General features: G+C 42.9%; 1 protein-coding gene across 1 annotated transcript in view; it reads left to right on the plus strand.

Annotated features, from left to right (window-relative positions):
- Positions 1-23,349, plus strand: part of LOC310649453 (formin-like protein 1) — a 103,640-nt gene that overhangs the window by 51,334 nt on the left and 28,957 nt on the right. Inside the window, exons 5-8 of the mRNA XM_083377861.1 lie at positions 13,185-13,268; positions 19,356-19,493; positions 22,068-22,196; positions 23,206-23,314. Of these exons, the coding sequence (XP_083233987.1) occupies positions 13,185-13,268; positions 19,356-19,493; positions 22,068-22,196; positions 23,206-23,314 (460 nt within the window). The remainder of the gene's footprint in view (positions 1-13,184; positions 13,269-19,355; positions 19,494-22,067; positions 22,197-23,205; positions 23,315-23,349) is intronic.

Below are 23,349 nucleotides of genomic sequence, written 5' to 3' on the forward strand. Positions count from 1 at the left end.
TTATTAGCAATTATAATATATTCATTATTTGAATATTATAGAACATTATTTGAAAAACCTGAAGCCTCATGACCACTCCAGAGACTACCTTTTAGCACTTAGGTCATTCATCGACTCCTTCAGAGTCATTGACTGAACTAGGCAGCTATAGAAATTGAATGAACAAATGAATGAATGAATTCTCAAAATAGTTTATATTCTACAAAAATTATACTCTGTATGCTTTCTAAAGTTAGAAATAACACTTTTTGTAAATAAATGCCCCAAAGAATGCCATGCCTATTGGAGAGACAAGGAGGTATATGTTTGGACAAGAATACAGAGCATTTCTGATTGTGCTCAGTGGGCTCTGTGAAAAACAACATGGCCTGGGTAAGGTTAAACCTAAGTTTGTTAACTCCCCTTCTACATCCTAACAGACTCTAGGTACTGGGAGAGCACATTGATAACATTGCCTGGATGGCCAGGGATCAAGATGTACAAAATATACAAATGTACAAACCAGCATACTGATGATACCTGACTCCATGCCCTCCCCCAATAAGCGCCCCCAACAATCCCTGGTAGATGTTGAATAAGAATAGGTTAAGATTAAATAGGAATAAGAGATCCAAACCATGAGCCTCAGATTCCATCTCTCCCTTTCTTCAAGGAAAGGTGGAATTGGCCCCAAAGTGGAACTACTGAGTGGAATTACCCCAAAGAAATCAGAGTAACAGAATTGGAAGGGTCCTTGGAGATCTTCTAGTCCAACCCCCTGCTCAAGCATGTCAGACAAATGACTATCCAATCTCTTCTTAAAAACCTCCAGTGACGGAAAACCCACAACATCTGAAGGCAAGCAGGTCCACCGATTAATTGTTCTGACTGTCAGGAAAATTCTCCTTATTGCTAGGTTGTTTCTTTCCTTGATTAGTTTCCATCCATTGCTTCTTGTCCTGCCTTCAGGTGTTTTGGATAATAGGTTGATCCCCCTCTTCTTTGCGGCAGTCCTTCAAATATTGGATCACAAATATCATGTCAACTTTAGTCTTCTTTTCATTAAACTAGACATACCCAATTCCAGCAAGGGTTCTTTATATGTTTTAGCCTTCAGTCCCTAATCATCTCTTTTGCTCTTCTCTGCACTCTTTCTAGAATCTCAGCATCTTTTTTTATATTGTGGCAACCAAAACGGGATGCAACCTTCAAAAGGTGGTTTTACCAAGGCATTATAAAGTGGTATTAACACTTCATATGATCTGAATTCTGTCCCTCTGTTAATGCAATCTAGGGCTGTGTTAGATTTTTTTGACAACTGCAGCATATTTCTGGCTCATATTTAAGTGTTTGTTCACTAGGTCTCCAAGATCCCTCTCACAGTTACTACTATTGAGCCAGGTACCATCTATTCTGTATCTGTGCATTTGGTTTTTCTTACCAAAGTGGTATAACTTTACTTTTCTCATCACTGAATTTCATTTTGTTAGATATATCCCAGTGTTCAAGTCTGTATCCATCTGTATCTTGAGCTTATTTTCTAGAGTGTTGGCTATTCCTGCCAGCTTATTTGCAAATTTGATGAGTTCCCCATCTATCCCCTCATCCAAATTATTTATGAAGATATTGAAGAGTACTGGGCCTGAGCCTTGAGGTAGCCCACTGCATACTTCCCTCCATGTAAATGCAAATTCATTAAGGACTACATGTTGAGTGTGATTGATCAGTCAGTTACTAATCCATCTGATAGGGACGCGGTGGCTCAGTGGGTTAGGACACTGAGCTTGTCGATCAGAAGGTCGGCAGTTTGGTGGATCAAATCCCGAGTGCCGCGTAACAGAGTGAGCGCCTGTTACTTGTCCCAGCTTCTGCCCACCTAGCAGTTCGAAAGCACGTAAAAATGCAAGTAGAAAAATAGGGACCACTACGGTGGGAAGGTAACAGCGTTCCGTGCTAGTCATGCCGGCCACATGACCACGGAGACGTCCTCGGACAAGCGCTGGCTCTTCGGCTTTGAAACGGAGATGAGCACCGGCCCCTAGAGTCGGAAAGGACTAGCACGCATGTGCAGGGGAACCTTTACCTTTACCTTTAATCCATCTGATAGTGATGCTCCCCCATGGGAGTTTGGAGAAAAATTATCCAGTGTAATTGGGACTAGTGTCAAGGAAGGGGCATATCACTTCCTCTTTCAAAGATAAATTCATTGCCATCTGGATCTAACCACGTGTCATCTCCCAGGTGGGTTTGACCAGTCAGAAGAGACATGGATCTAAAGGATCTGGATCTGGCCTTTAAAAGGAGAAAGGGAGCAATGAATCACTGGCAGAAAAACAAAAGATAACTTAGTCCTAATAAAGTGGAAAGTGTGAGAAAGGAACTCAAAATATTCCTGCCTTAATCTTTTCTTTGGTAAGAGAAAGAGCAGAGACAAACTCTGACAGGCTTTCAAGATTCTATTCTTCTACTCTATGGCAATAAAATGCATCCTTGGAATCCTTGCTGTTTCTATTTCTTGATCTTACCTACTTTGAATGACTGACTTTGAATGACTTTCACTCACAGTTCAGAAAATCCTACCGTGTTTCCCTGAAAATAAGACCGTGTCTTTTTTTGGGGGGGGGCCCTTCCGAAAGAGGCGCCAGGTCTTATTTTCAGAGGGGGGGATGTCTTTTATACTCACCTCTGGCACCGACAACTCCACCCAGCCAGCCCACTTCTTCTGCAGCCGAAGGAGCAGCTTCATTCTGCAGCTCAGAATGGAGCTCCAGCCTGCATTTTGCAGTCAGGCCTTTCCAGAAGGCCACTGCAGCCAAGTACCGAGCTATAGATTCAGTCATAGCTCAGTTCTTGGCTGCAATGGTCTTCTGGAAAGGCCCGTGACTGAGAAATGCAGGCATGGCTGCAGAAGACACCACAGAAGACGTGTACTGGCAAGGAGACACCTGGCTGTCAGGTAAGTGGGTGCAGGGCACGTGGGGCAGTTCCACATCTCCACCTCCTCCCTAGATTGATTTTTAGTTCTGTGCCTCACCCCAAAAATAGGGCTTAGTTTTTGGGCAGGGCTTACATTAGACCCACCCTCCAAAATCAAACTAGGGCTTATTTCCGGGGTAGGCCTTGTTTTCAGGGAAACACGGTATGCAGTTCCTCAAGACTCATAGGTTCAAATTCCTCCCAGATAATAGAGCTTAACCCACTTCAATAGGATTCCCCTAGTCAGAAATAATAATCTGAGTGATTATATCTATAGAAACTTAGTGTGGTCTTCACAGCATCTCTTCAAGATGTTCATCAGAACATTCCCTTCCTAAAAAAGTACAGCTCACCCCAAATATGATCAGTTGGGTGACACATTGCAGATATGCTAAAAATGAAAAAAATCATGTTTTATTGTTCTTACTGCCATAAGATACTCCTTAATCTAAAATCAGGCTCACTCCCAGTTTTTCTCCAACAATGTCATAGATATCTTTTCTGTTGCTTCATTTCCTAGAGCTCCTCAGTGAACCAGGAGGCATTTAGCATTGATAGGCAAAGAGATGCTACTTAAGAGCAATCCAATGAAGGGCTGTCACCCTCCATTCATTCCAAGAATTTACTAAAATCTCTATTTAATAGCTCACCACAATCTTGGAAAACTCCCCAACCATTCTCTGTAAACCAACAGGATCCATAAGGCTCCTGGACAAACTGATCCAACAGATCTCACCTTCCTGATGGAGCAGTCCAGGGTAACCAAAGATCTGAACACAAGGGACAGAAGTTAATATCCCTTGCCCTGAAGTAGATTGGATGTTCTTCCAGAGGATTTGTTAACTGAAAAGATGAAGCTGGGAGGGTGGGGAGTATTTAGAATCTGTGTGATTGTTTTTAATACTTCTTTTCTTCATTCCATTTTTGGCCTGCTCTTTCCTTAGGGCTCAATAAGAATGGCAGCTTGAATTGATGTTAGCACATATTTAAATAGAAATTGGAATTGCAACTACAGTCTGTAATATACAATATATCAACAGTTCAAAGCCACGAGACAAGGCCCTTGTTTGCTAAATAGCTATTTATAACCTTTTGTTCTAACATTCAAATCTCTGATGATTTTCTGGGTGGGAAGAAAGTCCCATAACTGTAGAACAGCCAGAAAAATGCCGTTTTATGTCATTTGTTTTCCGGGTTTGACATACAAATTGATTAATCAAGAGCAGACATGTCAAACTCGTGACATCATGCAATGTCACGCAATGTATCGGGAGTGTTTTGCCATTGCCAGCAATGGGGTGCTGCTTCCATGTGACGCATCCGGCCTGTGGGCCGGCAGTTTGACACCACTGATCAAGAGGGTATCCTCAGGGCTTACACATAAGGTCTATTTTTAGTTTTGCAAACAATGGCAGTAATGGTGTTCTGACCTTACTTACACAGTATAGATATTGTAAGGGTCCAAATAAAATTATGGGTTCTAATCATGTCTTTTGCAAACTGCCCATAGCTCATCAATAAAGTATATGCTCTAAGACCACTGAGTTTTTAAATGATATCTGGCAGCTACTAGACTGAGTGATTAATGTTGGTACTGGCCATTCTGGACTTACTGCTTTGCTTGTTGAGTCAACCACCTTGCTTGCAATTTGAAGGCTTTGGTGCTGATTTGAGGTTAACTTTTGTTCCCTGTTTTTACTATTATTTTTGTTTCCTATGTCTTACCTGTTAACCTCCCCGAGTTGTTGGGAATATACAAATATAATAAATAAATAATGTAATGATATAAAGACCAGTAATTTTTAAATTTGTTTGTTTTGCCACCCATCTCACCAAGTGATTCTTGACACCAAATAAAAAATTTAAAAATAAAACATAATAATTATTTTTTCTATTTTCTGTTGGGCTAAGTTTGTAAGCCGCCCTGAGTCTTCGGAGAAGGGCGGGATATAAATGGAATTTTTTAAAAAAACTTTAAAGCTCAATTTTATATACTCTTGCTCATAATAGTTGATAACTAGCTATTACTGTCTCCAGATTTTTTTTGTAATCCTCCCTCCCACTCCGAAATTCTGGCAAGCTCTTAATTCTTGTTTAGGTTTTGTGTTTTTAAACATCATAAGTAATTGAGTAATGTATTTATTAATAAATGGTCCAATCCTCATATACTGAATAGGTTTGAATAAGGCTATCTGAATAACTAGATGACTTGATTATATACAGTACATCCAACATTCATTTGTTTGTCCAGTCAGATCAAACAGGGCCAAGTCTCTTCAGATCCAGCTACCTATGTTCTAATGAAATCTAGGGAACAAGTATTTCCAGTCACTGTCCCAGCTTATGGAATTCTCTCCATATGGCGATTCCTTCCTGGATTATAGATGAGAAGTTAAGAGCTGGCCCTTCCATCTAGCTCAGGAGGAAGAAATGTTTTGAATGTCAGAATGCATAAACATGACTTTGCATATCTATTTTTAATCTTTTATGTTGCTGTTGAGATTTCTAATGGGGGGGGTATCATTATTGAGGACTTTTTAAAATGAAGTTTCTGGCTGTTAGCCACTGAGTTCCTCTGGGGCTGAGGAGCATATCAATTTAAGGAATGAAGAAATAAAGTTTCCTTTAGAATACATCTGAAATGCTGAAGTAAATGAAACCAAACTGATTATAACATTGCTGGAATTCACATTTTACACATAATATGGCTTTGTTGGTTTCCAGTTTAGAATATGTACAGTTTGTAAGCCCTTCACTAGAGGTTTAATGTTATTTATTACTTAATCGAGAAACTACAGCTTGGTATAATTTACGATAGGTAATGTCTCCTGCTCCTGCTGTTGACTTCATATGCATTGAACCTCAAGCTCATTAAATTCTTATCTCTGCTTTTGTAAAAACTATTTCATGCAATATGTGTTGACCTGGAGAATGCCTGTGAAGTGGGAAAGTGACACTTGAAAGAAAGTAAATCCAGGCTTGATCCTCCCTTTCTCAGCCTCAAAGTAGGCAAGAATGCCTAGGGATTCTCTACCTGTGTTTGGAATGAACAATTAGGTCAGGGGTCGGCAACCTGAATTGGTGAAAGAGCCACTTGGAACCAGTTTATTTTATTTATTTATTTAATTCCATTTATATCCCGCTCTTCTCCGAAGACTCAGGGCGGCTTACAAGCTTAGCAGTAGCCTTCATTCTATGTATATGCCTGCTTGTTAGGGCTTTCACACACACCCCAAGCGGCATTATTACAAAGTCAGCTTAATTGCCTCCAACAATCTGGGTCCTCATTTTACCTACCTGGGAAGGATGGAAGGCTGAGTCAACCTTGAGCCTGGTGGGACTCGAACCTGCACTAATCGCAGGCAGCTGGTGTTACTTAAGGAGGCATTAGCCCACTGCGCCACCAAGGCCAGTTCCCTCACAAAAAAAAAACAACAACCCTGGGAGCTGCAAAATGTGTGCATGCACAGAACAGGGGGCTTGATTAAAGAGTGGAGCCTACCTAAGGTGAAACATGTACTGGCCCAGCCCCCTGTCCAGCTCTGGTATGGATGGCTCTGCCATCCTGGCTTCTCCCCTCAGAAAAGACTGCTCGGAGGGAGCGGGGGGGGGGGGGGAGGCCAACAGGGAGAAGCTGCTGAGGCAAATCTTCCGAGGCTGCTGCTTGGGCTTGCCTATTTCAGCCTGCTGTGGGATTTGGGGTTTTTTGTGGGATTTTTGCATGCAGTTTACTTGGGGGGGTGGGGAGGAGGAGGAAGTGCGGAGCAGCCAGTCAGAGCCCAGATTGTTTGCTTACTGAGAGACAGACAGACAGAGAGAGAGAGAGAGAGAGGGAGGGAGGGAGGGAAGGAAGACAAGAAAGGAAGAAGGCAGGAAGAATATGGGAAGGAAGGAAGGAAAAAATAAAGAGAAAGAAAGAAAACGGTTGCCGCTTGACTCGCTGTTGCGTGGCTGGAAGCTTTGTGCGGGCAGGCAAGGGGGGCTTCTCTCTCTGCGGGTGGAGGGAGAAAGACGCATTCTCCAAGTGGCTCTTCCTTCCCCTTCTCTGGGCTGGGCTGCAATCTCGCCCGCTGCTTCTCCGCCGCCGCCTTCCTCCTCCCCCCCTTGCAGAACAAAAGTAGAAGGGAGGCGGTGGGGCAGGGGGTTTCCCTTCTTTGCCCAATCCCAGTGTTTGCAAGAGAGGCAGAAGTGATTGCCCTTTTGCAAGCAGGAAATCTTGCACGGGAATCGCAGCTGGGAATCACCCCCCCACACACACACACATACTTTTCCTGGAAGGAAGGAAGAAAGATATAACCTTCAGCAAAGCAGCCTCTATGCAAAAGAAACACATTCGAACTTAGGTGAGCAGACACCTGCCCCCACAAACAGCTTCCCCCCTCAGCCTCCTGTAAGCCAAAAACCTTGCCCTGCCTTAATTGCAGGCAAACCTGCCAAAAGCCACACCAGCCCGTGCAGAAGCGCTGCCTGCTCACCTTTCCAGGGCGCTCCAGCCCAGCTTCTTTCCTCCCTTTTAGCTGGACAACCTTTAAAATCAGCCTTTTCTATTTATTTATTTATTTGTTTGTTTTTTTTGAGGGGGGGGGGGAAATCTGCAAGCATTCCAACTGGGGCAGCGGGTTGGGCTGGAGAAGAGTGGGAGTGAGGAGAGCCGCAAGGCCAGGAGGATGCATGACCTGCCCACCAGCTGATCCAGGCTGAGCTCCTTGCAAAGCAAGGACACTGGCCGGGTGACGCCGAGGCCACTTTGGAAAGCAAAAGTAAGCATCAGGCAAAGTGGAGCTCGGTTTCTCGGCTTGCCTTCATCCCTCGGAGCTGGGAAGTGCACCTTTGGAGGAGGAGGAGAAGGCGCCGTCAATCTGGTTGCTGCATCTCTTCCCTCGTGGATGGGGGGACCATGGGGGGAGGCTCCTAAGCCCCGTAGCTCTTCCGAGGGGAGGAGGAGGAGAGTGGGGAGGGGCTGTGCTTGGATCGCGGCTGCTTGTGCCTGCCGAACAGTGCTGCGGCTCCGCTTGCCTGGCAGGGCGGGGGCAATCTGCCCGGCCTTTCTTCCAGCCCCAAGCAGCACTTTTGCCTCACAGGTGCATTTGATCAGCCTCTGCTTGCCTGGCAGGGTGGGAAAAATCTGCCCGGCCTCCCCTCCAGCCCCGAGCAGCACTTTTGCCTCACCTGCGTGTTCAATCATCCTCCGCCTCCCCCCCCCACACCCCATCTGACCAACCCACACACCTTCTGTCCAGCATTCCTCCTTCTTCTGCTGCCATGTGCAGTCCGAAGAAGAAAAGAGGTTTGTGGGCAGTCCCACAAACCAAAGAAGTTCAACCAATCAATTGAAACTGCGAGATTTTTTTTGTGTGTGAGAAGTTTGAATTGATTGGTTGAACTTTTTTGGGGGGGGGGACTGCACATGGCAGAGGACTGGGAGCTGCAGGAGATGCCTGAAAAAGCCGCATGCGGCTCCGGAGCCGCGGGTTGCCAACACATGAATTAGGGATACTGAGGGGGGAGGTATGTGCTAAAACTATTGGTCTGGCTTAAAGTAGGATAGACTGAAGACTCTTTGCTTGTGACATTATTGAAAGGGAAGAAGGTAAATACAGTACATAATATCAATAGGGTCTTATGAATCAGGGCTAAGCTGGAAACTTAAGAGGGAAGCTAGACTGAATTCATTGACTACAGTTCCCTGTCTTATGGTTCAGTCCTGCATTTTCTTTTACAGTGCTCCAACTAGTAATCCTATACCAACTCCTTTAGTGTCTTACTTTTGGAACAAATAAACTAATGACTGAAGAGAAGAAACCAAGACAAAGGGGAACAGAATAAATTCATTTCTCACTAGTTAGCCTTCTGCTGAAGCACCAGGGGGATGAAAAATGTGTTAAGAATTGTCTGTGTGATGTTACATTTTAATTGTTAAAATGAACATCAGCCTCAATGGTTAACTGACTAATTAATCTGGCTAAGTGGCTAATTTCTTTTGCCGGGAGCTAAGCTGAATTCCACTCTTTTCCCTGTTTCTAAAAGTCCGCTGACGTTTCCAGCAAAGGCCTTGGCCCTCTGTAGAGAAGGTGACCCGAGCATGTTGGAGGCAGCAGCCAACACCATTAAGGACAGTGATGTATGCAGGCTAATTAACAGTTTGAATGAGAAAGCATTTATCTCTCTGGACCAACTGCCTGCAAGCAGTGAGGAGATAAAAGGGAAGCCAACAAGCCCACATTTTGTCAGCATTTTCTGATCAAATATACTGTTAAGCCCAAAACAATGTAAAAGACAAAACAAATTACACATTACAATGAGATATAGGTCCTGGCAGTGGCGTAGCGTGGGGGGTGCAGGGGGGGCCGGCCGCACCGGGCGCAACATCTGGGGGGGCGCGCTCGACGGCGCCGGGATCCGGCAGGGCGGAGGCACCGGAGCCCCAGCCGGGAAGGGCCTGACGCCCCATGGCGTGCCACACACACACACACACACACAAACACACAACCACACAGCGTGACTCCTCCTTCGGGCCGCTCCGCCTTCGCTCCGGCGCTGGACGGAAGCCTTCTCTCCCTCCTCCCCCCCGCAAAGGAGAAGGCGGCTCCTGAGCGTGCACAGAGCGCGGCCCTCCTGCAAGCCCGGGGCTCCGCTGCGGAGGCTCTCCCAAGGCGCTCCCGGGGACAGTTGCCAAAGGCGGGGGGGCGCGGCAGGGCTTGAAAGAGGGTGGATTTCCCACGGGGGGAGGATCGCTGCAGCGTCTCTCCGGGGGTCCCTGCTCTGGAACGAAAGCTGCGTCGGCAGGTTGCCGATCCAACCGTGCATCGGCGATCGGGACCGCCGCCCCCGACACACGTCGCCAGCAGCGAGAGTTTCCAGCCAGGCCGGCGAATCTTTGGGGTGAGGTGCCAAAGAGAAGGAGGCGGCTTGGCTTGGATAAGCAGCGTCTGGGCAGAAAATGGGTCGGGCGCCGCAGCAAGTATGAATTCCTGGGGTTCAGCCTAAGCAGGCAAAGCTGCAGGGTGGGTTGGTTGGCTTTTCCGGCTTTGGAATAACCTTGGGAAGCTGAGGCATTGTAAGTTGGAAGTCATTGTTTGTCGCCTAACATGTTGGGTCAACCCCACGCCACATGCTAAGCCATAAACCGTGGTTGGTATCCAGGGTTTAGGACAAGATGGAGAAAACTAGCCAATTGTGGGATCATAAATCTTGATGAAGCCCATCATCGCTCCATGCGATGTATGCACTCAATCTACAAACGTAGTCCAAGCCTATTCACATCTGTTGTAAGGTCATTCTCTCGTGGGGTTTATCCTGACGTCCACTAAGAGTGGAACAAACATGCCCCATTAACCATTTTCAACGCCATGTCCTCTCTTTGTCTCATCCTAAATCACAGCTGAGGCACCTTAAAGTTGCCTTGTTTCAATTTTAAACTAGCATTTTCCCTCTTCTCCAGAGACCCTTTTTTGCCTTGAACCTAACTCAGGGGTAGGCAACCTTGGCTCTTTTATGACTCATGGACTTCAACTCCCAGAATTCCTGAGCTAGTGGAAGAGACTCAAGTGCTAAAATCCACAGGTTAGGGGGCGCAAATTACTTGCCTTGCCCCGGGTGCTGACAACCCACGCTACGCCACTGGGTCCTGGGTACCAGGAGAGGCAATGCAACCCAGCAGAAATGGTACCAAACAATTTTTTTCATGACATAGTGGAATTCATAGTATGCACACCAAGAGCTTATGCACCTGAGACAAATTCCTTGCATGTCCAATAACACTTGGCCATTAAAGATTCTTCTTCTTCTTCTTCTTCTTCTTCTTCTTCTTCTTCTTCTTCTTCTTCTTCTTCTTCTTCTTCTTCTTCTTCTTCTTCTTCTTCTTCTTCTTCTTCTTCTTCTTCTCCTCCTCCTCCTCCTCCTCCTCCTCCTCCTCCTCCTCCTCCTCCTCCCCTTCTCCCCTTTTCTTTGGCATTTGCATCACATTTATAATTTGTTGTATATTACCTACATTAACCAGGTACTACATGATTATACTAAACACCTTTTCCCCTTTCATTCCAAAGTAATGCATAGTGCTAATTTGTACTGTCTTTTGAGTAGACTAGTATAAAAAAGGAAAAACTATATAATTAGAATTCCACAGATAAAAGTAGGATGTAGGCACATATACATACTCACACACACTTCATTGGAATGCCAAACTATTCTTTAATACTTTGCTTTGCACCATCTCAGTTTAGATTCCCCTTGTGTCTGCTATAGTTCCCATTTTCTGCATAGAAAGCAAATTTTGCGGGGGAGGGGGGAGAAGAGAAATGAAATCCAGAATGAGAATTAGGATCTTAATGGCAGACAAGCTATTAATGACTCCCATCTGTCACAGTAGGACAGTCGTCTTCTTTTGCATTTCAAGAAGCCATCCACACAATTGTTAATTTTGTGAATAGTGCCATATTTAGCTTTATTATTTAGCTACTACTAATTTAAAAACAAATCCTAGAAAAAAAATGTATAGCACAAAAGTTTGAAAAATAAAAACATTGTAAGGATTAATTAAGGAGAATTTTTAGATGGAGATAGAGAGAACAGGTTTTTATGGGTGCAAAATCTCAAGTTTTATCATTTTAGAACTTCAGGCACCGAAACATATTTTAGTTCCCCATCTTTTTTTTTTCTGGGCAAAGGAGAAATTCATCCTTTCAGTCTTAACATTCATAATATAAATAAGTTTTTTTTTCCAAACTTTGCAACTGAGTGGACTTCAGTTCCCCATGTTGGCTGAGGAATTCTGGGAATTTGAAGTCCACTCATCTTAAAATTGCAGATTTTGAAAACATTGGTATAAATAAATACTTTTAATGGAGAAAAGTATTTTGAGTAACACCAAGCAACACAGAAAATGAGGATGAAGTGGGAGTAGGATGGGATAGGCAGGAGAGAAGGCATGCCACCATCATTGAATGCATCCTGCCCAATACTTGATTTTCTGGGAATGGGCATTGCCTGACTGAGTGATTATTCCAGAATTTTAGTGATTTATGTGAATGTAAATTTCAGTTCATGTTCGAAAAGGCCTTTGCGTCTATCCTACATATGCCAATGAAGAAGAATCCTCAATTACGTTTGTTTGATTTTAATGCTAGGCAGATAGAATATAGGATTACAGCACAAGAAATATAACTTGGAGAACATTTGTTAAGAAAAATAAAAGAAGATACTAATGCACACAATAAAATTGCTATAAATGATTACATAGTATGTTAATCAATAGTGAAAATACTTGTTAGGACTAGGCTTTCTCAAATTTCTGTTCTTCAAATGTTGACAAAGGAATTATGGTACTTACAATATGACACATTTATAAATCAAAGTACCTTTGATTTACCATAGTAAAAAAATAATGTGTGAACAAGCAAGTATTCTCTGGAATCTTTGGTACTTTCTGATCTTGATTGTTTTCTTGTAGACATTTCATTACTGATTAGGTAACATCTTCAGTGCTAGAAGAGAGTGGTGTTTGCTCTCTGTTTATATATGGCAGCTTGCCCTGTCAAATTGATGGGGGTATTGTTTTCTCTTTGGTGGTTTTTTGATTTAGAATGTTCTTTCTTACTTCATTGTTTATCTAGTGTAAATCTCTGCTTACCTGGGGTGCTGATTGGTGAGGAGGTGTTAATGGGGTTTTTGTTTCCTTTTTATTGCTTCTTTTGAATTGTATATAAATATTTATCTCTATGTGCCTGTTGATGCCTGAGTTGTCTAAGTGCCAGATTTAGCCTGGCTTAGGATGCTCAGTTTTCCAGTTGAAACTATGAGTTTCTGTCCATTATAATTAAATTAAGGAGTTATCTTCAGAACACCTCTTTCAGTAGTCAATACCCAAATAAGCAGGGATTTGCACTAGATAAATAAACAAGCTGTAAATAATATCCTAATCAAGGAACTACCAGCTTGGACAAACAATCAAACAGTAAGCAACAGCCTAATCAAGGAACTACCAAGGACAAACCATGCCCCTACCAAGTTATTGTATGTAAACAGAGAGCAAATCCTACTCCTTTCTAGCACTGAAGATGTTATCTAGATAAGTAACATATTTGCAAGAAAATAGACAAGTTCAAACAACACCTGGGACTCCACTATTCAGCCCTGAGCTGTACCCTATTGGAAGTGAGTGTCCTGGGGAAGTTCCAGGCAGAGAGAGAAGTAAATGAGTAAATTCATGTGTTGTTTTCTCTTCTCCACAGTTGGGTCCAGGAGTTCCTAAATGAAGAGAATAGAGGTCTTGATGTGTTGGTGAATTATCTCGCCTTTGCCCAGTGCTCTGTCACGTAAGTTCACTGTTGTTTACTAAAAGCAATAAGTAAGGAAAAAAGCAGAATTGTGATGAAGCTTCTGTCATAAACATAGCTTTAAAACTGGGAGTTGCTTGATCCAGTTATGCAGCGAACACAAGTCTGGGCACCCAGTGATATAAGGATGCCAGTAGCTACTTTATCTCAATAGTGTCACTCTTTAGGTAGGTTTGATATTGCTTAGAGAGACATTCTTTATTTAATTATAAATTGTTTTAAACATTACCAAGGGAATTTTGAGGTCATATTCAGGAGAAGCCTGCTATCCTGTTTAATGGGGAAAGAGCCTAAAGGCTTCTTGACCTCACAAAAATAATTTCCATGACCTTTTGAGAATTGGACATACATTGTATTTTGTCTGTATACACATATGCATGAAATTGGTATCAGATTATCCTTTTAGAGGGGAGTTCTACTAGTGAAACTTATCCAAGATTATATATTCATTCAGCTCTTGTCACTTTCCAATGAATCAGTTGACACACAACAATTACAATACATGTTAAACCTCAAACAAAATAGCTTGTTAAGTTGTTGATAACGAGAAAGGTGATAATAGCTGTTTGGACTGAAATCACATTTAAGACAGGAAAGCAAAGTTTCCAATCACATAGATTTCTTCTTCTAGTTTTAACATTGGAATTGGAAAGCAAGAATTGGTAAAACATTTCCAATGTAGGTTAATATCAGTCAGTTCCAACTGTGTCAAGAAAGAATCAGCAAGAGAAATGTCAAGTTACACTAATAAGAATGTTTGCTGTTTTTGCTGAAACTGTGCTCCCAAATGAGGATAGATGAGTCATATAGGAGCCATAAGGGTTCTCCCCCCCCTCCCACTTCCTGGTACAGGAAACTAGAGAGTGGCAAACTTGTAATTTTTTGCCTGATTTTACAAACTTCTACTTAATTTCAGGAGACATCTGCAAGGTATCAGTTCAGAAAAGCTATTTTTTTATGTTAAGGAAGAGAGAGAGAGAGAGAGAGAGAGAGAGAGAGAGAGAGAGAGAGAGAGAGAGAGAGAGAGAGTTGATTCTGCTAACAGACTAGCATTGGTCTTACTATAATGAACCCTCTGTAAATTATTTCAAAGGAAACATAATGCTTTATAGAAAAAACCCTTTTCTGTTAAATATATGTTAATCATATACCACTTTACTGAGGAGTATTTCCTCAATAAATGAAGACATTTAAGCCATAGTGATATGGGTGGTTGCTTCTCTAACCATGACTGACAGTCTAAGACCAGTTCATTTCTTCAAGGCCAAGTATTATTGTTAATATTTATTAAGTTTTTATGCCACCCATTCCCCTATATGTGACTCTGGGCAGCATACAAGTTAAAAAGAATAGAAAAATAATTAAAATATTACAACACACTAAAACTGCACAGATTAAGAGTATGGAAGGTATATTAAAACTAGAACTAAGAGATGACAGGATAGGGGATAAGGTCTTCTTACCCTCTCAACCCTTAAGCAATGAGTAGCCTCTTCAGAGCCACAGGCCAGCCAGCAAAGCCACATTTTAATATCCTTCTGAAAGACCAAAAGGGTGGGAGCAGTTCTCAAGGATGGGGCCACAGTGGAAAAGGCTCTTATCCTTGAACTTGCCTGCTGGAATTCCTTAGCAGATAGGATTCCTAGTACAGGCTCCTTCTTCTGGCATGAGCTTGTCCCATCAGGGAATGACAGATCCTCAGATGCCCTGGATCCAAGCCATGTAGGAGTTTAAATGTAACAACCAACACCTTGAATTGCATCCAGAAGCAAACTGGTAATCTGCAGTTTATGCAATAGTGGTGTTATATGTGCAGTCCTAGGACTCCCAGGAGTGTGTGCACCACTGCATTCTATACCAGCTGCAGCTTCCAAATACTCTTCAAGGGCAGCCCCATATAGAGTCTGTTGCAGTAATCCAGCTGAGAGATGATTAGGGCATAAGTGACCATGCTCAGTGCTTCATGATCCAGGTAAGGGTGTTCCTGGGGCAAAACATGAGGTTGCACAAAGGCCCTTTTTGCCACAACTGTCACCTGCTCTTTGTGCAGGAGTCATGAGTAAAGAGGACTCCCAAGTTCCCCCACCGGATCTGTGTGGGATAGTGCAATCCTATCCAGAGTTAATGATGATAAACAATTGGATCCTGAAGTCCCTTCCACCCACAGTCATTCCATCTTGCCTGGGTTAAGCTGAAGCCTGTTGTCCCCCATCCAGATCCCTAGAGCCTCCAGGCACTGAGAAAAGATGGCCACAGCATCATTTGGATTACCAGAGGATGGAGTATGTAAAACTGTATCATGGAGATACATACTGAGGATATCTAATCCCATAGGGTCTGATGATCTTACCAGTGGTTTCATGTAGATGTTAAAAAGTACCAGTGGCTTCTCACAAAGGAGTGGCCATGGACTGGACCTCTTGCTTTCTATTGACATCTCTTGGGACTGGCCTTGGAGGAAGGAGCTGACCCAGTGCAATACAGTGCCACTCAGCCTCAAAGCCCATAGCTGGCCAAAAAGATACTATGGTTGATGGTATGACCAATGTGATTTCTATCCCATAATCCATTCTGAAACCTGACTGAAAGAGGTCCAGATAATCTGTTTCATCCAGGACCCTCTGGAGCTGCAAGGCAACCACTTTCTCCATCACCTTCCCTAGAAAGGGGAGGTGGGAAACTGGATGAAAATTGTCCAAAGGACTTGGGTTCAGTGATAGTTTCTTGAGGAAGTGGTACACCAAGACCTCCTTAAATGGTGTTGGAAACACTTCCCCTTGCACTGATGTGTTAATCCCACTTGGACCCATTTGCAGGTCACTATCCTGGAGATTTTCACCAAGCAAGAGGGATATGGATCTAATAAGTGAGTAGTTGCCTTAGCAGCCCCAAAGATCCTGTCCACTTCCTCAAGTCCAATAGGATCAAATGATTCCAATGGACACTTGGATTCAAACTGAGAATGGATCTGAGCGGGGCTCTTGAAATGATTATCAAAGCCCCACTTCTCAAGGAGGGACTTTGAACAGAGCCTCTGGCAACACTCTGAGAATGCAATAAGACTGGAGAAATAGTGATTTTTTTCCACTCTTACTGCCATGAGGTAGGCTTTAATTGTGGCTGTGATCCGTATCCAGTCAGCTTCATTCTTAGATTTCCTCCAGCAGTGCTCTATCTGTCTTTTGTCTCTTTTCAGCACCCTCAGCTCCTCCATAAATCTTGGGGACTGTTGGGCCAGGAGAGTGTGCATGGCAGTGATACTGTCCAGGGCCTCGACTGCTTTCTGATTCCAGGCTGCAGCCAAAGCCTCCACTGGGCCATGCAGCAGAACCACCAGGATATCCCCCAGCTCCTTCTGAAACCCATGTGGGTCCATTAATCACCCAAATAGGTCTGCCTCCCTGCGTGGCGGTGAGCATTGGAAAATCTCACAGCTACCAGGTGTGTTCTGGGAATAATGACAACCCCCCTACCAGATTACATTGTCACTGTTCCAACAAGAAAATCGTATTCAGAGTGACTGCTATCCTGAGGAGGTCCTTGGATGCTCTGGGCCTGTGCCAATGACCACCATGGCATCCATGAATTCTGGGCTGCCTCTGAGGCAGACTGAAAGGATGGCAGATTGAAGTCCTCCAGATCCACAAACCTGGGAAACTCCCACCATCAAGCAGCTCAAGCAGGGAGGTGGCCTTGCAGCAGAGAGGCTGGTACAGAAGCAGCCCTCCCAGCCGATCTCATGTGCCCAGCTTTATTATGTTGTATAAAGGAAGCTTTGTTTACAAATGAAACAATTGTATATGTTCTTTTAGCATAAATTTATTCTGCTTCCGCCATTACAGGCAAAAAAAATGGCCACCTGCAGGTTTTTATGCCCAAAACTAAAAGCAAACTTCACTGCGTATTGTAGGAAAAATAGAGGTAATCCTTGACTTACAACCACAATTGAGCCAAAATTTCTCTTGCTAAGTGAGACTTTTGTTAAGTAGAGTTTTGCCCCATTTTATGACTTTTCCTCCCAGAGTTGTTAAGTGAATCATTGCAGTTGTTAAGTTATTAACCCGGTTGTTAAATGAATCTGGCTTCCCCATTGACTTTGCTTGTCAGAAGGTCGCAAAAGGGGATCACATGACCTCGGTACATTGCATGTTTCATAAATATGATTCCGTTGTCAAGTGTCTGAATTTTGATCATGTGACCATGGGGATGCTGCAATGGTCGTAAGTGCGAAAACGGTCATGTCACTTTTTTTCAGTGCCATTGTAACTTTGAACAGTCATTATACGAATGGTGGTAAGTTGAGGACTACCTGTAAACATACCTCAACAATATCTAGTAGAAGTGCATATGAGATAGATCCAGATCAAGGACAGATAATTAATCCCTTGCCGTACATATAGTCCTTGACTTATGACCACAATTGGAACTAGAATTTCTGGCATAAATTGGGGAAGTCATAAAGTGAGTCATCACATGAATAACCTTATTTTAGAACCATTTATGTGAAAATTGTTAAATGAATCACATCACAGTCCTAGTGGACAATCACTTCAATATGAGCCAGCAGTGTGCTGTAGCTGCCAAAAAAGCCAACACAGTGCTAGGCTGCATTAACAGAGGGATAGAATCAAGATCATGTGAAGTGTTAATACCACTTTACAATACCTTGGTAAGGCCACACTTGGAATACTGCATCCAGTTTTGGTCCCCACAATGTAAAAAAGATGTCGAGACTCTAGAAAGAGTACAGAGAAGAGCAACAAAGATGATTAGAGGTCTGGAGGCTAAAACATATAAGGAACGACTGCTGGAATTGGGTATGTCTAGTTTAATGAAGAGAAGGACTAGGGGTGACATGATAGCAGTGTTCCAATATCTCGGGCTGCCACAAAGAAGTCAAACTATTCTCCAAAGCATCTGAAGGCAGGACAAGAAGCAACTAATCAAGGAGAGAAGCAACCTAGAACTAAGGAGAAACTTCCTGACAGTTAGAACAATTAACCAGTGGAACAACCTGCCTCCAGAAGCTGTGAATGCTCCAGCACTGGAAGTTTTTAAGAAGAGACTGGACAGCCACTTGTCTGAAATGGAATAGGGTTTCCTGCCTGAGCAGGGCGTTGGACTAGATGATCTCCAAGGTCCCTTCCAACTTTACTATTATGATTATGATTAAGTGAATCACACAGACATTAAGCAAATCCACCTTCCCCAGTTGAGGTTTTTTTATGGAAGTGAAATTGACAAATGTGATTGTCAAGCAATTGAGCCCAAGTGACTGCAAAATGCTGCAACCAGTTATAAATGCCATCCAGTTCCCAAGTGCCCCAGTTGTGATCACATGACTGCAGGTGTGTGTGTGTGTGTGTGTGTGTGTGTGTGTGTGATGCAGTGGTTGAAAGTGTAAAGACAGGCCTTAATCACTTTTTCCCAAAACTGTCATAATGTTGAACTGTTGTTATAAGAACAGTTGTAAGTCGAGGACTACCTGTAAGTTCAATGATTTCTTGACAACAATATTTCATTGATTTTAAATATTAATTATGACAATAAAAAAACAACAAAACAATTAGCAGTTTGGTAAAAAAAAAGCTGTTAATATTATTAATCTGAAGTAATGCAGATGTAAGTTTGTATTTATGTGGAAGCTACCTTCCATATAAAGTATATAATGACTCCGCCTCCTAAGCTACCATCTTGCTCCATTTATTACACTTATAATAACATTGTGCCTGAGTCCAGCTAGTGGACCTCAGGAACCTAGTTAAAAAGAGAGAAAGAATCCTGGAAACTGTTTACACCAAAGTAAAAGACACAAAGACAGTTTGCTCAGCACCTTGGATAGCAGCCCAGCTTTGACGCTGCCAAAGCCAAAATGGAGCCTAAGCCATGTTTATTTCAGCAACTGAGTTGTGAATCTTTACAGGGAGGAGAATTTATTGAAATGTATAGAATGGTAATGCCCGGAAAAACAGTTCTCCTTTCTTCTTCCATTTCACTGCCAGAGCCTCTATAAACCCCACCCACTCACCTGTTGATGCACATTTGTGTTTGTCTGTGTGGCTCCAGGTATGATATGGACAGCACTGACAATGGGAGCCCCGGGTCAGACAAGGGAAAGGCCCTGGACAGATCTGTAGAGGACCTCAGCAGAAACAATTGCTCTCCCACACAGGGTTCCATCAAAACAAGGCACTTGACTGTCAGGTAACCAAATGAAATTCGGGTAGGTTTTCTTAAACAACTTTCCCACTACTCAGATGAAGCACATGGGACGGAAAGACAGGCAGCCCCGTTTTATATTTTCTCTGCACAACAAACTTCTCTAGAAAATAAAATACAAAAATTATAGAAAAGCCAGCAAGTTAAGGGCAGTGGCCCCCAACCTTTTGGGCACCAGGGACTGGTTCCATGGAGAAAGGTTTTTCCGCAGACCAGAGCGGGTGTGGTTTTGCATGCTGCTTGCATCCCGTGGATGGGCCTTGGCTTGTTTGCACAGACTGGTTTCTGGCATGCTGCAGACCGGTGCCGGTCCATGGACCGGGAGTTGGGGACCCCTGTCTTAGGTTTTGGCACATGTTAAAAAGCCTTTGCTATAAAGTATCATTTGCTATAATATAAGCAGTGTGGAAATCAGAGGCCATTTCAGTTAGTGTAAGCCACAATTTCTTACTCTTTTAGATCAGGCCAGAATGATGCCAAATGAAAGAATTGTATGACAGAGGGTGGCAGGCTGGCTAGGTGTAGCTTGTTTATTTACTTGTCTATGTATATTCAAGTATATGTATAGGGTAAATCTCAGAACCATCTAAAACAGGGGTCTTCAAACTTGGCCCTTTTATGACTTGTGGACTTCAACCCCCAGAATTCCTCAGCCAGGCATGCTGGCTGAGAAATTCTGGGAGTTGGAGTCCACAAGTCATAAAAGGGCCAAGTTTGAAGACCCCTGATCTAAAACAATCAGAAATATTTTGGATTTAAGATAGCTCCGAGTTTAAATGGAACAATGAGATTAATTGCTCATTAAAATGAGCTCAGTAGGAAGCAGTATGAGGAAATGCTCCACAGATTGTTTCCTGTTTTTTGACTTCTGTAGACCAACTTAATAACTCATACTAAAAGCTCTGATCCCACCAGATTTCTTAAAATTTCTTAAAGTTAAAAAAAAAAATTTTTTTTTCAAGAGATTACTCATTTTTCAATTTCTAGTTTAGAAATTAAAAGTTTACTTGCAATGCAAAGAATGCAGTGTGCACTGTTCTTTCCCCAGAGGAAAATGACTACAAAGGAGCAAGGTTATAGTTGGAGAGTTTTTTTAAACATTTTCTTACATTTATTTATTATTTATTTATTTATTTAATTTATATACCGCCCTTCTCTCAAGAGACTCAGGGCGGTTAACAGGGCAATACGTAAAAGACAGATACAAAAGTTAAAATTATTAAAACATGATTAAACAATGCCCATAGTACAAATTTAAAATTAAAGTCATAATAACAAACCCACCCCATCCCATCAGGCCAGGCCCGCTTCCTTAAAGAGATGGGTTTTAAGGTCGCGCCGGAAGGAGCGGAGGTCGGGCGCCATCCGGAGCTCTACCGGAAGATGGTTCCATAAGTCCGGTGCACCCACAGAGAACGCTCTCCCCCTGGGGGCCACCAGTCGGCATTACATGCTAGAGTTACTATATTAAGTAAACCAATCTAAAATAATAGTATAGAATCTTAATCTAGTTTCCAAGTTTTTCACATTACCTCAAAGGTAGCGCTTTCAATAACAAATCTGAGAAGATGGGGTCTTTTCCGTGTTAACTGCTAACTTTCTAACAAACTTGCAAAACCAGTGTTTTCTTTTCCTCTCCTTTCTCTCCTCTCCGTCCTAACTCCTTTTCTTCCTTCTTATTCTAACCCCACGCTTTTTTTGCATGCTTCCATTTGGGGAAATGCCTCATGGTAGGTACCCAGATATTGCCTTCCTGGATAGGGAGAATATAGTTGATGGGATATAGTACGTGTGTAGTTTGGGTTCATCAGCTCTGGAGAGATTCAACACTACGATCCATTGAATCATAGTTTGAAAAGGAAGCCCACATGTATGTTTTTTTCTCTCGTTCTCTTTCATTTTTGATAGGCATTGAGGCATTAATCGATATGTGACTCTCGGAGGAGTGCGCCAAAGACATCTTCCATGCTTTGTTAATGTGATTTCTTATGCAACATTAGAAGCCTTTCTCTCTACTTACATTTCAGAAGTGAAGTGAAAACCAATGCACCCACCCTTCAAGATTGGAGGGGCTGGGCCTTGTGATTCAATGGGCTAAATGCTTTAACTGATTCCAGATTTTCTTAGGCTAATCAGCCTTTTTGTTACATAAGATCCTAATCCTGAATAGGATGGTGTTGACTTTGGAAAACCACTGACTTAACTGACCCAAGGTGGATTCCCCACTCCTGCAGGCAATTTCCCCCCCCCCCCAACAATCTTGGGATAACCAAAGCCACACAATTTAGAGAAGAAAATATTCCTGCCCATAACGCAGAGAAAATCCCAAAGAGTATAGAAGTAGACTTGCATTGGAAAATTGGGTAATAATGGGCTGGATTTACCTAAAGAAAATGCTAAAGGGATGTCAAGGTTGTTTTGCAAGTGACCCTCCCTATAATTCCAAAACTGTCACTTTCCCACCATGCTCGGGAAGGGGGAGGGACAGGGAGGCATCCACCTGAAGCATCCTATTTTTCCCTCCTGTCCTGCAGGGTTGCACTCTTCCACTTCCTTCAGGTGTTGCCACTTGAACCAGCAGATCCAAACATTCTTTCAACAAGTCCACCCCAGCATCCCCTCCTCCAGCGCCCCTGGCACCGAGCAGGACTGTAAGCCCAGGCCACCTGTGAACTCTTACTCACCCCGGTGAGCTTCTCCCAGACTTCATCAGAACACCCTCCCCCACATATGCAGCCAGAGGCTGTAAGATTGGCTGGGGCAAGGCCACACTCGCCCTTCTTTTTCACCTTTGTGTTCATGCATAGGCACTCCAGATACTGAACACTGGGAGTCTTGAGGGCTGGAAGTTTGCTATTTTAAACATCCCAAATGAGGCAATCCATCCCTAAAAGTTCAGTCACTGGAGTTATTTTGGAAAATCTGGGATATTTGCAGGTTTAGATTTTCATTGTTTTCGATAGTCACCCCAAGGGGTTTTGGTTAGTTTGTTTTGGCTTTATTTATTTATTTTTTTCTTGCTACTGTCATGAAGCTTAGGAAATTGGCTGAGAGGTTCAGAGGTTGTGGAAAGGGAATGTTGAGCATTAGATGAGCCTGAAGTTTTACAAAAATAATATGAAGTTTCATCTGGCTTGTCTTCAGTCATGACATCTAGAAACCTTTTGTAAGGCTGAAGAACTGATACCAGGATCCATCTTCTGTATTGTCCTTCAACCACATCCATGTGAAAGACTTTGCGTAATATTTTTTCCTATAGTCGTTAGCTCCATTCTTGAGATTCTTTTCCATGTCCAATCATATGGAAGCAGCAATGCCCTGGAAACTGGACTGGAAATCTTCAAAGGTGACAACATCCTGTAGGCCAGAATTTCTCACCTTCCAGATATGTTGGACTTTAACTTCTATAATGTCCAGCCAGTCACATCTAGAAATTATAGGGACTAAAGTGCAACACAGCTGCAGGACAACAGATTGGATAAAACTATTCCTGGAAGCTATTTATATTGGAAATTTAGAAGGAAAGGAAATTTTAAACTACTAACCTGCTACTAATACTGACTCCTGCTACTCCCCTTCAAATTCTTCTCATATGCTATTCTTTATACTTTTGGACTCTTGTATGAGACTGACATCCACTGTCATTGAGCTGTTTCTCCCCCCTCTCTTCCCCATTTTAAATTTATTTCTACCCCAGACTCAATCCGGCACACAGCAGGAAGGCACTACGGAACTCACGCATCGTCAGCCAGAAGGATGATGTTCATGTCTGCATCATGTGTCTCCGTGCTATTATGAATTATCAGGTAATTGAGAAAGAGGATAAGAAAGGTGAAAGTTT

This window comes from Vipera ursinii (assembly GCF_947247035.1).
Source record: "Vipera ursinii genome assembly, chromosome: Z".
Classification (NCBI taxonomy): Eukaryota; Metazoa; Chordata; class Lepidosauria; order Squamata; family Viperidae; genus Vipera; species Vipera ursinii.